General features: G+C 29.4%; 3 protein-coding genes across 3 annotated transcripts in view; 1 reads left to right on the plus strand and 2 right to left on the minus strand.

The window, feature by feature from the left end:
* LOC146529794 (uncharacterized) overlaps positions 1 to 6596 on the minus strand; it is a 29049-nt gene extending 22453 nt beyond the window's left edge. The window contains exons 1-6 of the mRNA XM_085200079.1: positions 6149 to 6596; positions 4468 to 4700; positions 3919 to 4107; positions 2670 to 2833; positions 1445 to 1544; positions 849 to 1024 (exon numbers count right to left, since the gene is read on the minus strand). Of these exons, the coding sequence (XP_085056205.1) occupies positions 849 to 1024; positions 1445 to 1544; positions 2670 to 2833; positions 3919 to 4107; positions 4468 to 4700; positions 6149 to 6308 (1022 nt within the window). The 5' untranslated portion in view covers positions 6309 to 6596. The remainder of the gene's footprint in view (positions 1 to 848; positions 1025 to 1444; positions 1545 to 2669; positions 2834 to 3918; positions 4108 to 4467; positions 4701 to 6148) is intronic.
* Positions 6597 to 6830: 234 nt separating this feature from the next.
* On the plus strand, positions 6831 to 8352 carry LOC146529795 (nitric oxide synthase-interacting protein homolog). The gene is made up of 2 exons (XM_085200074.1): positions 6831 to 7609; positions 8141 to 8352. Exons 1-2 carry the CDS (start codon positions 6930 to 6932, stop codon positions 8325 to 8327), a joined length of 867 nt encoding a protein of 288 aa, XP_085056200.1. The 5' UTR covers positions 6831 to 6929; the 3' UTR covers positions 8328 to 8352.
* Positions 8353 to 8910: 558 nt separating this feature from the next.
* On the minus strand, positions 8911 to 12877 carry LOC146529796 (uncharacterized). Its single transcript, XM_085200071.1, has 8 exons — positions 12669 to 12877; positions 12181 to 12596; positions 12029 to 12091; positions 11808 to 11933; positions 11167 to 11311; positions 10945 to 11058; positions 10356 to 10594; positions 8911 to 10029 (listed from the first exon to the last, which is right to left on the minus strand). The coding sequence occupies exons 1-8, from the start codon at positions 12750 to 12752 to the stop codon at positions 9036 to 9038; spliced, it is 2181 nt and encodes a 726-aa protein (XP_085056197.1). The 5' UTR covers positions 12753 to 12877; the 3' UTR covers positions 8911 to 9035.
* Between the last annotated feature and the right edge of the window lie 241 nt (positions 12878 to 13118).

The raw sequence follows: 13118 nt of genomic DNA on the forward strand, positions 1-13118 counted from the left end.
ATAAGTATCTACTTAGTAAGTTTACTTAGTCACTAACTTACCTCTTACTAAGTAGCGACAGCAAAAAAATACTAAAGTAAAAGAAATAATAAACTATATTTAATTTATTCCAAAACAGTAAATAAGCAAAATGAACCGCTAATGCTAAAATGTTTCTGAAAAATGTTATTAAAGAATAAAATATTAAATATATTTTTTGTATATTAGCAATGAGCGGTTCAATTTTGGATGAAAATCAAAACATTTTAATACAAAATATTTTAAAAATGAGCGTCTTACGACTCTAAAGAGTATCTTCGGCATCGACGAACTCTGTACGGCTTACGTCATAGACCTATTGATAAGCATTAATCATAATACGCCATATTAAAAATAATATTTACACATTTTTAAAAAATATATCAAAGAAGATTGTCTAAGTAATATTTATGCAAAAGAGCAATAGTATTTAAATAGCGCCAGCAAAAAATGTAAAATACAATGACGACATCTTAAGGCAGTAAGGAAAGTGTTTCACACTACAATATACATACATGCATTGGTTTTGTGGGTAAGGTCGTAGAATAGACAAAATATGGGAATTTTAAATTTTTGTTTGTTTTTGTAAAAAAAAACTACAAATAAAACTAAAAATCCATCCTGGCACAGCGTCGTAGCGTTTGACTATCATTATTATTGAATTATTTTCCTTTTCTCGCTCTGGTAAGCAAGACAAAGCACAGCAATAGGTTCCACCACTCCTCCACACACAATATTTCCAAAATTACATGAAGTGTTACTCTAGGCTTTTTGTATCCTGCTATTTACAAAAAAATTAAAAGCAAACTAAACATACAAACTCAACTCACTTTGTAATAGTAGCGTACATGATGTCAACAGGTAATCTGTAAGGCAGCGTCATCAGAGACACGCACTGCATGCCGCGCTGTCTCATAACCCAGTTCACTAGGCCGCTGTTGGCCGAATCTATGGCGTTTTGGAATACTGACATCACTGTGTCCGGCAGATCGTCGACTAGCGCGTCCTAGAATCGATTATTTATGTATACTATATGGATATTATATAGGAAGATTCGATTTTGTTTGAAAACGCTTGACTTTATAATCGTTAAACACGTTAAAAATCATTGTTCTTTAAATAGTATTGTATTGTAGTATTTTAGAAACTTGGGTTTTGCTTATCTGTTTTTATAATTACTATTTTTAATATATAAACTCTGGCACAAACGTGCGACTCTACACGTGACAATTGTGGGTTCGATTCTCACTTAGAGGAATGAAACTTTTAATATTTCTTTTCTCAACACGCAATGCTAGAATTAGACGGAAAATAGTGGGATGGTAGGTTATAATCAATTTTGGTTAGGAATAATTATTCGATTATTTCCAATTATTCAAAATGTTATATTTAATTATTATTAATACATATTACTACTTTTTCACACCTGTATATGCACTTTACACGCTTCACAATCTGGATCATACGGATTCAACGTGTCGTCGAGTACATCCTGTAACTGGTATGTGGTGTGGACTGCTAAACATCTAGGACAAAATTACGTAAAAAAATTACAACGAATAATATTACGTGTTTTAAGTACCACTATTACAACATTTATATAAAATCAAGAAGAATAATACACATAAAAAAGTATGAAAAGGTAATTAACTTTTTTGTTGACTATACTCTTATATAACACTAGCGGACCTGGACCCGGCTACGCCTGCTTGAAATATAAGAATATAATTTCTATAGAAATATAATTTCAATCTAGATGAAATGCTAAAAGTGACTATTATATTTATTTTCATAAGGATGACGGATATCAAAATGACGCGGTAACGCGGAACGCGGTCGCGTAGCGACGACGGTTGTTATTAACATGGCAGAATAAATTGCATGTCAAATTAGAAAGTATTTTAATTTATTAGTATATATGTGTAATGTAATATTATATAGCCTATAGCACTTCTGAAGAATGCAGCTTTCATACAAAACAAAAACAAAGTAAATCGATCCAGTAGATCCAGAGATCTTAGCGTTCAAACAAACAAACAAACAAACTCTTCCGCTTTATTATATTAGTATAGATGTCAAGTTCTAATAAGTTATATAAGACATTAGAAATACAACATACGATTGTACATGTGTATATTATTATTTATTATTTGCATTTTGTTATAATCACTACTAATGTAATCACACCTAGATTCGTCATTTAGCATTTAAGTAACGTTTATTTTGGTATATGACGAACAATTTAATAATTTATTAATAAATAAAAAATTCTGTCAAAATATAAATAAATCTGAGAGACAGCACCTAACCAGAAACGCAAAGCTTGTGGCTTAATATAATCTCTTTTTTACCGTACAATCTCCTTTGTGTGTTCTCCATACAACGTGACATTGGCGAAGTGAATAGTGCTCAACTGGCACGCTCGTAGCGCCATAAATAAAGAACCGAACCGAAGCTTGTGGCTTCGATACCCCCTTGGGCAAATCAATTATTTAATTTTTTACTTCCGCTTGGTAGAGGAAGTTCGGACGATAAGCGGGCAATAGAATAGCTTAACACATGATTTTCTTTGCCTGCTCTACTTTATACAGGGGATAAAGAGTAAAGGTGGAATAAAATATAATAATTATTTCTATATTATTTAAACTTACCGTGTACATGAGATCATGTTATTTCTGTTCAAGAATCGCAACGCGTCGTCGAAGCCCTGTTTGCACATATTGCTTAGAACTTCCGGTTTGGGAGGGAATAGGATTCTCGCGAATCTATTCATATTCTCCCTAGATAACTCGATACTGGTATTTGCTAAATTTACCTGGTTTAATAAATATTATACTATTTGATTAAAAGTTAACAACGTTAATAAATAAAATGATTAAAGTGGTAAATTAAATGATTGTAACGTCTAATTTCACATATTGGATTATATTCATATTTGTGATAAATAAACTATAGAAGGTGCAAGCGTGCACGTTTAATATTTACAGAAATTTGACAGTTTATGGGTTCGATTCTTACTCAAAGTAAAGAAATATTTAATATTTTTAATAGTGTAGCGAAGCAAAGTGCGACGTGGGGTGCCGCCACTCAACACGCAAAGCCACCAGAATTTGAAGGAAAGTGGGGAACGTAGTGCCTTAAAGGGAGCTGAGTTGTAAATACTAAGTTCCTAGGTTCCCTCTGCCTACCCTGCTGTGAGCAGAATACATCGTAAAGCTTAAAAAAACTACAGAAGGCGTATATTTTCTCTATAAACCAAATAATGTAACTAAACTGTGTTGTTGTATTCATTAACTTATAATGTCTTGAAATCACCTACTTATAATATATCGAATATTGTTTCTTCATTATTCGTAATCATCTGTTTGACTTATATAATTTGTTGAAATATTTTTGAGGTTTGTAGTATGAACATTTAAAAAATCCGTAGATAAAGAAACATTTTATGAAAAAAGTGATTGATAAGATAAAAAGATTTTTTTTATAAAGAAAACTTAAAGAATAAAAATTATGTATATTTTAAAAAAATATATATAAAACAACGTGTCAGCTAAAAACGTTCGATCACGATAAGAATCATTGATAAATAAAAAGAAATCACAAAGATTAGATGGGTCGCAATCTTATTACACAAGCCGAAGAAAATCTAAAATCTGGAGTACCTACAATATTCCAAATATTTTTTTAATGTATTTCAGCCTATATTGAATTAAAAATAGTAAAGTTTTAATTTACTTAAACTGTAAATGCGACAGTTTGTGAGTTAGATTCCCACTCGAGGAAATGTAATATTTTACATTTTCATTTGTTTCTTGCGCTGACGAGGCAAAGCGCGGCGTTGAGTTCTGCCACTGAACTAAAAATATAATATAATAAGCGAAGAAAAAAGAAAATACTTACGTGAAACAGTTGCGAGCTCAAATCTCTCGGACATATATCGCTTTCACCACAAAAAGGGCTGACCGTTATGGTGTTTTCGTCTAGCACAGGTAAGTTATCACTGAAGCCGCCGTCCATGTACCTAATGCCTCGAAATCTGGGTGGTAGCACACCGGAGAACACTGGGACGAAACATGATGCTAGTAATGCCTAAGGGAAATGCCGATCTTTTTATATTCGTGAGATAGGGTCAGACTGTAACCAGGAAGGGTTTGATTTTCACAGGGGGAAATTAATCATTTTCTTCCCCGTTGTGACAGGACGAAGTGTTACGTCACTAAATAGTTGTAAAAATTTCATATTAAATAAACATATAGAAAAGCAAAAGTAACTTTTATTTCAATACTCTAAGTATTTCTCTTTTTCCATTTTCATCTACTTTTCTTTAATTTATAGAATATATATTTATATATATTCTATGATTCATCTTATACAGAATTAAAATAATTTAAGAAAATGTATTGATCATATAGGTAATTAAACAATGATAATGTAGCTATAAAAACTTACTTGTAACAAATCATCTCTAGTAGGAAACTCTGATACAATCACATTCTTGCCATCATACACTCTTGTCAATGAAATATGTAACTTTCCACTGACAATTCTATGGGCATTGTGTGGAATATATTTTTGCATTCCCTCAAGGAGCACATTCTGTATGTTAAATGAAGGGCTGAAAGGTCCAAGGGCACCCGCCCTGGCCTCACCCACTATTCGTAAAACATCTGTTGTAATTTCACCTAAAAAATTGTAACCATTAACCAATGTAGAAAAAGTGATGATTTTTGTTTAAAGAAATATTTATTAATGAATATATGTCCTTAGTGCAATATAAGCCAATACTCAATTTAAATTATTTAATTTACTACCTTATTAATTTTGGCACATATGTACACATTTTTCAACACACAGATATACAGAAAAACTTAAAAGAATGCCACAGTCAATGATTCAATTATCAAATTTCTATTGTAACACAATAATGAAATGTCTTATTTTATATGCAATGGCACAGTGGGTTTGTTATTTACTCAAAAGAATTCTATATAAAAATTATATTTACAAAATGCCTTGACTCTAAGTGCTCTATCCTGTGTGTGTGTAGTTTCTTGAATTGAATAATGTACTTTTATACATAAATAAAATAAATGCATATCAACAAGTCTAGATCACGTAAGATATTCATTAGTTCAGGTCTTCATTAGTAGTGTTTCAAACAATATGTTCATACTGAATATTTTATATTTTGTAGTAGGCAGAAAATAATCTGTGTTAATTTGTACTTTATTTGACCAGACTAGTGAAATCAAAAAGTATTTATTTCTAATATTACATTTAAAAAATATATTTATGCATATCATTCAAATGTCCAAAATTTTTTTTATTATTGTAAATATAGTATAAAAACATTACTTGGAATGAAATGTTTATTTTAAGAAATCAAATTATATATTAAATGTAAAAAAATATTGTAATGTTAAAAATATGACATGTTTAAATATTAAGTAAAATGTACCACTGAAAAGAAATAAAGTATGACAAAACAAACATAATATTTAAATAATTTTTAAGTGTTATTTTGACACTAATGAAAGAAAAATATTTGGACTCATAAAAAATCTAAATTCAGAAATGAACTTGAACCTTTTGGAAACTGTCAAAAAAGCTCTATAGCCAATTAATATAACCTAATTTATTATATATAGGCTATGTTAAGTGTATATAATTATTTATAAAATGTATATACATTTAGTACTATTGCTATAAACTGTGCTATCAATATCATTATAAAATATTTGCTAATATAATGTTTTGTTCAAATGTAAGTAATTGATAAATCAATCAAATCAATATTTACTCACACTCAACATTTATCTAAAGTTGACTTAATGTAATATATTATATAAAAGTATTTCAACTGTATCTTACAAAAACAGAATTAAAGTAAATAAAAGTAAATTTAAAAGAACATTAAATAAAATAAATCCATCCAAAATATTATTTTTAAATATAATGTTTCATGCAAAATAAATGTGTTTTTTGTAATTTTCAACTGCATATTTTTTAAGTTTGTTAAATTAATTTATTCTTCTTTAATAAGAATGTATTGAGATCAAAATCATTGTGCTTAAATATTATTCATATATTAAAACATTAAAATTATAGATAACTTTTCCTGCTAGCTTACCTATAGGAAGATCACATAACAAGCAGCATGCAGACAGAGCCCCAAAGGAGGCTCCCGAAATTTTCCCTATAAGTAAATGTGGAGCATATTTTTTGAGACACACAGCAACGCCAACATGGTAAATACCAAGGAATCCACAACCAGCGAAAGATAAGTTCATTATTATTTACGCATCCAACGTAAAGTCGAAATTACACAAATATTTTCAGCACACTAAACTATAAAATGAACAACTGTTCACTGGTCACTACTTAAATGAAAATATATCGATATTATATATCTTAACAAAAATCACAGTTATTTATATATATTTACGTAAAATATTACGAACTACACTTAATTATCACGGGCACGTCTGACACGTAATGAGTTATATTATAAATAAACAACTAATTGTGGTCAAGTCTATAATAATATATTCAACTGGTGACATTAGCAGCTGCTTTTGACTTTGATGTCAGCAATACGATAACTATTGCCTACGTTCCTTTTTACAATATTATTTCTTTATGTAAAAAATATATTTAAATTACGGTTTGTTATTGATTTTAATTATATCAAAATAAACATTATTTACTTTATTTATTTATGATGCATATTCAACATTCAACTACACATAATATGTTGTTAGAACAAACTTATTGTATATTATCGCGAAACGATTTAATAATCTGCTAAGAGACAATTTATGCTGTCAAGGTTTATATTTACACTTTACGAGTTTACGCGTTAATATTATTATAGTGTCTTGATCGTATTTTAAAGTAAATATTTCTTAAAAATGACCAGGCACGCAAGAAATTGCACAGCAGGTGCAGTTTATACGTATCACGAGAAGAAAAAAGATGCTGCAGCTTCTGGGTATGGTACGCAAAGTGAAAGAGTCGGGAAGGATTCAGTTAAGAGCTTTGATTGTTGCAGCTTAACACTACAGCCTTGTAGAAACCCAGTGGTAACTAAAGAAGGCTATTTATTTGATAAAGAAGCTATATTAGAATACATAATCACTAAAAAGAACGAATATACTCGCAAGCTAAAACAATATGAAAAACAATTGAAAAAGGAGGAAAACGAAAAGAAAGAACTTGCTGCAGCTGAGAAAGAGGCAAATCTTATTAAATTTATGAGTCGCGAAAGGAATATTTCTAATACTAAATCGTCAGATTCACAAGCATCAAGTTCTGTGTCAAATCTTGCAAATGGAAAAGATAAACAGCTACCTAGTTTTTGGGTGCCATCACAGCTGCCTGATGCTAAAATAACTAAAGTTGAAAAACCCGATTCTACAGTATATTGCCCAATTAGTGGCAGACCATTGAAAATGAAAGATTTAATTGAAGTGAAGTGGACTCTAGTTAATGATCCAGATGATAAAAAATCTTTGATTGCTAAACAGAATAGGTATATGTGCCCCATCACACATGATATATTGAGTAATGCAGTGCCATGTTCTATTATAAGGTGAATTATATTTAATTTCTTAAATAATTAACTGAAATGTTGTTTAGATTCAACTGTAATTATTTCACTAAGTGTTATTCACTAACAAACTTATAAAAATCTATGATGTTGACTGTGATTCTCTATTTTCTGCCTGGAGCTCAGATATTATGTGTAGTGACAGAATTAAACCATGCAGTTTGATTAATAACAGAAAAATTAATTTAATTAAAATTAATTTAGTTTGATTAATAACAGAAAAATTAATTTAATTGATTTCCAGTCCTACAACTATCTCATGTACAGTTGTTACCAATCCAGGCAGAAAGCAGAAAATGGCACTCCATTGGTGTCAAAATATTTCATGATACTAGGTTCTCCCTGCCTTCTCTACTATGCAAGAAAAATTATATGGGTGTAATATCTTTAATGTGTTAAAGAAATAAGTTTGTTGAATATATATTAATTATGATAAGTTTTGTTAAGCATGTTGAGTTTCTTTAATAGACAATTTTTATTGAAATTTATTTCTTTAATTAACTTTCATTCCAGAACCACAGGCCATATTGTTACAATGGAATGTGTAGAAAAAATAATAAAAAAAGATTGGCTGCACCCTCTAACCGGAGAAAAATTGAAGGAAAAAGATATCATACCATTGCAAAGAGGAGGCACAGGATATGCTCTCACTAATCAGAACTTAGAGGGGAGAAACGAAAGACCTGTTTTACAAGCTTAGTTAATAAATTATTGTGAATTGCCTACTTTACTCTTTTTTTTCACTTACATTTTTGAAGTGTTTCCCCACTTACGAAAGACAAATACTTTTAGAAATCAAATAATTAAACATAACAGGATTTGCACATGCACCTCTTGGAAACTGTCCAAGCTCTGACCAACTAAGCCATTTATGTTCACAACAATAAGTTGTAACAAGCATATAAGAATTTCGACATAGCCATATATGTGAACATATGGCATAGGGCTTGGATGGTTTCCAAGAGGCATGGTTTATATCAAATTATTATGTTTTCTAAAAGTATGATTGTGAAAAAGTGATGACCATTATTTAACTTAATTTTAAACAGATTATGTATATGAATGCTACATATTTTACTTTACACCATGTACAGCAAGGCAGCAGAAGGCAGGGAAATAAGCAGTGTTAAGACACTCCATTCTTCCTCCTTTATATTTTATTTGTTTATTCAAGTGATGTGATTTAAGTCTCACTACAATTAATTTTTTTTTTTTAATTTTATCTATCTCTATGTTTTAATATACAATAAAACTTGAAATACCTTTAAAAATGTAAAAAACGGTTGGCAAAAAATATTTTTAATACAATGTAAATAAAATACAAATTACAGTATATTATACATATAATGATAACAAAAATATTAAAATATAATTATGATAATAAAATTGTCTAAATAATTTCATTAGCTTAAGTATTAAAGGAGAATAAATCTAGTTGAAAGTCCACAGGGTTATTCCGCGGAGTATCTGTGCACAGTTCACTGCCTAAAGATTCTAGGAAGTTTAATAAAGACTGGCCTTGGTGTAACTCATTTGTGTCTAAGTTAGTATTATCTTTTACATGTAAAAGTGAAGGTTCTATGACAGAACCTGATTTTAAAAAATCTTCTGGTTGATTTATAATTGATTGTTCATATTGTGGTGGCCATATTTCATTTTCACAATTTTCCTCTGGTAAAGGATTTGGTAATTTAACCGTTCCCGTATTTTCTAAATTAAAATTAGGTTTTTCTTTTTTATTTACATCGTTTTGTAGTGTATTTTGTGCGTTATCACTCATTTCTATGTCGTGAGCCAGTTTGTTTATAGGTCTTATAATTTCTACTTCATATTTGGCTAATTTTTCTGGATTTATCTGGAATTTTCTAAATACTGTCGATGATGATTTGATTGGTGACGATCTAATATCAAAGTGTGTACTTCTAAATTGTATGTGGGTTGGTTTGGCAGTTTTGAGTTCCGTTGTACCTGTTCCGTTTTGTTTCTCACATATGTTATACTTATTATTATTATCTATATTTGTATCTAAATTAGGTTCAGTCTTGTCTGTTTCACTCAACAGAGCAAATAAATCGTCCATTACACTAACTCTTTCTGCTTCTGGAGACATTTTCATTTTTTTTATGTTATCACTTGTATTTTCTTCAATTTTTTGTTTTTTACTATCTATTTTTTTTATAATACTTGGTGTTTTTTCTTTACTATATTTATTGTTACTTAATAATATATATTCATTGAGATCAGATATATTTGTTTTAGTCTTATTTTTCTCTATAATTTTTGGTTTGTTCACTTCTATTTTGATTGGAGGTGGGTTGTGGCTGCAGTAACCATTTTTGTCTTTTTTACAATTTAAAGCGTCTAAGTTAATTTTGTACTCTCCTGGACTTATTCCTAATAATCTGTAAAATAATCAAGATAAAAATGAAAGATAAAAAGATATGGTTAATCAAGATTTTTAATATATTATTATAGGCCTCGTGGCCTAGCAGCATAAGAAACGGCTAGTTGTAAGCACATCTTCAGTAGGGAAAGTAATTATTTTAATTTTTTCACACTTTCAAACCCATCCCACACAGTCTATAAAATTTATCGAAAAGTGGGCAATAGAAATTTAACACTATGTTACCTTTGTCTACTCTGCGTTATGTGGGATACAGCAAAAAAAACTTCCAAAACTCATATCATGAAACTAAGAAACTATAATTATTATACAAAATTTCCTTACCTCCCAATATCATCATTAATAATACTCTTTGTTGCACCATCATTATTATTATAATTATCATTAGCAACCAGACAACAAACACAAGACTTCAATTTACTAATAAATTTCTCCAATTGTTCCATTAAGGTGTTTGCTGATCCATTTTTAATAATATTTAGTAGACATTGAAATAAGTCTGTGTGTGTTTTCGGTTGTGCTTGGTTTGTTGTGTACCGGAGACGATTCGGGCTGATGATTTTCTACAAATTTGTGGAAAATAGGATAAATAAATTATTATAAACGTAAGTGTAAGGATTGTGGGTATGATTTCCACTTGGGGGAATGACTTATAAATTTCATTTGCCTCCTTTAATTAGGCCACACGCGGCAGTGAGTTCCGGCACTCATCATGTAGTTTCTAAAATGGGGTTGTATATGGAGAAAGGAGTGTTTTAATACTACACCTAACTGCCCTACTTTATATGGAATAGAGTGTAAAGCTAAAAATAATAATAATTTCTAATGACAGAGATTAGCTTCAAGAAATTATAACTCTGGAAAATAAAATTGGAAAAAGAAACCTATGTACAATGGTAATACTATGACATACTGTAGGACACTGTACACATTCAGCTGCTCCATTCCGTTGCTTCGGTTTGCTTGGTGACTCGTGTATTAATGTTCTCGGTATCTTCACTATTCTACCACTTCTTGTTACTTTTGTCTGCAATTTAAAATATATTTAATAACAAAATTTGTAAATGGCAAATGTAAAGTAAGAAAGTTCTAAACTAAGCTAAAAAAAATATGTGTATGTATGTTATGTGTATACCTCAAGAACTTTTTGCTCCTCATGGCTCTCAATATTATGAATGTCTTCTGTCTTAATAGGTTTCACAGTTTCTGTTGGAATTTCAACTTTCTTATGTTTTTGCTTATTTTTACCAACAACCGCTAAGTCTTTTGGTGATACCACCCTGCAAAAAATAATACAATCATAACAATTAATGATTACTAGAACTAGAATTTTTTTTTATTTGAGATCATCTGTTGTTCTGTTTTTTTAACTATTTCTTTCCTAGTTAGTGTATTGAAAAATGAGTAATGGCATATTATCACACTAGTTTCCCCCTGTCTACCCTACCTGTATGGACACAGGTGAAACTAAAATAAATCCACATCAGGCTTAACAAACTGAGTCCACTTTTACATTATAAATAAATATTCTATTCATTGATAATTGTACTTATAATTATGGCAGTTATATATCAACAAGACACAAATGGTGTGTACATTTAACTGCATGTTTTACACTAATGAACAATTATTAGTTTTGATCTCTGTAGGGTTTGCAGAGTGAGTTGTATATGGAATACCACATGAAGCTGAATAAAAACATAGAATGTTACTAACAACATTAAATAACTAAGCAGATAACATTCATTTATGTTTTATTTTATTTATATTACTTACTTGTATATAAACTTAGTATTTGTTACTGGGTCGTAAGTAGGCTCCGGCGATGCCACTTGAGGATCTCTAAATATCTTCAATGCATGATTCACAATTTTCATTTGATCATCACTTAGTTGGTTAAGACTTAAAATAATTTACAGTTATATTAATAGTTCTAGTCATTTTAATAGTTTAAATAATTTAAAATTAGTTGTTTAAAAGTAATATTTGATTTGTACCTATGATATGTCTCCCCCAACTTGAGTAATTGCACTGATGTATGTTTAGATTTACTAGAAGTGCTGTAAATGAAAATTAAGAATAGTATTAAAATTATTATTTTTGTAATTAAATTATTTGAATTTAGAATTTAATAATTAAAGCTATTTACTTTTCTTTTGGTTTTATCTTTGGCAATATTTTTCCACTTTTAGACTGTATAACTTTAGGTAAGTCTTTTAATTTGACTATTTTGCTATTCATATCTAATTTAGGCACTGAACTTTGGTTGCATATACTGCTTGTAGTATTTGCTATATATACAGGTTTCAGTACTACATTGTTTAGAGGTGTTATAACAGGTTTGCATTGTTCAGTCTTTACTTCGTTTTTTGGTAAAAGGAAACTTGCAAGTTTCAAATTGTTGCCAACCACATTGCTTTCAGGTTTTTTCAAAATTCTTTTAACATTGCTTTCGATGTTTAGGTTAGTTTCCAGTTTGCCGCTATTTTCGTAAAATCTTTTCAAACTTTCACTCACAGGTTTCTCGATGCCTTGATTATTTGAAGTGATAACGTAGGACCTTCCCTAAAAATAACGGTATTGTTAGATTTCCTTATAAAGTAAGAGATAACTATGATAACCACAAGTAACACTTACCTGGTTTACGCTAGAATTTTCAATAAAGTAAACTGGTGTATATTGACAAGAATTCATAATTATATTATCAGCAGACTTATTCATTGTAATTAAAAATATGATTTACTACAAATATTAAATAAATAAGCTACATAACAAAGAAAATATTAATATTAAAACGAACGGAAATTAACTATTTTTTGTTGTGCTTCGTGACTTTATGTTGATGAAATATGACATTAGCGAATCGTTCAGTAATAGATTTTTTTCTTATACTAAATACAAATATTTTAAATTCTGATTTTTTAATAAAAATTCTCAATTATTTAAATTCTAAATACAATATATTAAATAGAAAAAAGCTTTTAATTAAGAAAGCAGATATATTATTTATTATTAATTATGGTTTGTCTCTGAATAAAACCGAGCGGATTAGTATGTATAAAATATTATATTATATCATTTTTATAA

This window comes from Heliconius melpomene, chromosome 17 (genome assembly GCF_056956725.1).
Source record: "Heliconius melpomene rosina isolate 202511_hmr_F chromosome 17, ASM5695672v1, whole genome shotgun sequence".
Taxonomy (NCBI): domain Eukaryota; kingdom Metazoa; phylum Arthropoda; class Insecta; order Lepidoptera; family Nymphalidae; genus Heliconius; species Heliconius melpomene.

What these genes read in the sequence shown, in the direction of transcription:
- LOC146529795 (XM_085200074.1), top strand. Translation starts at nt 6,930, where the DNA reads ATGACCAGGCACGCAAGAAATTGCACAGCAGGTGCAGTTTATACGTAT. An exon ending in GTGCCATGTTCTATTATAAG is followed by an intron (nt 7,610 to 8,140) that starts GTGAATTATATT and finishes CTTTCATTCCAG; the next exon opens with AACCACAGGCCATATTGTTA.
- LOC146529796 (XM_085200071.1), bottom strand. Translation starts at nt 12,752, where the DNA reads ATGAATAAGTCTGCTGATAATATAATTATGAATTCTTGTCAATATACA. An exon ending in AAGATAAAACCAAAAGAAAA is followed by an intron (nt 12,092 to 12,180) that starts GTAAATAGCTTT and finishes TTTCATTTACAG; the next exon opens with CACTTCTAGTAAATCTAAAC. An exon ending in AGGAGCAAAAAGTTCTTGAG is followed by an intron (nt 11,059 to 11,166) that starts GTATACACATAA and finishes TTTAAATTGCAG; the next exon opens with ACAAAAGTAACAAGAAGTGG.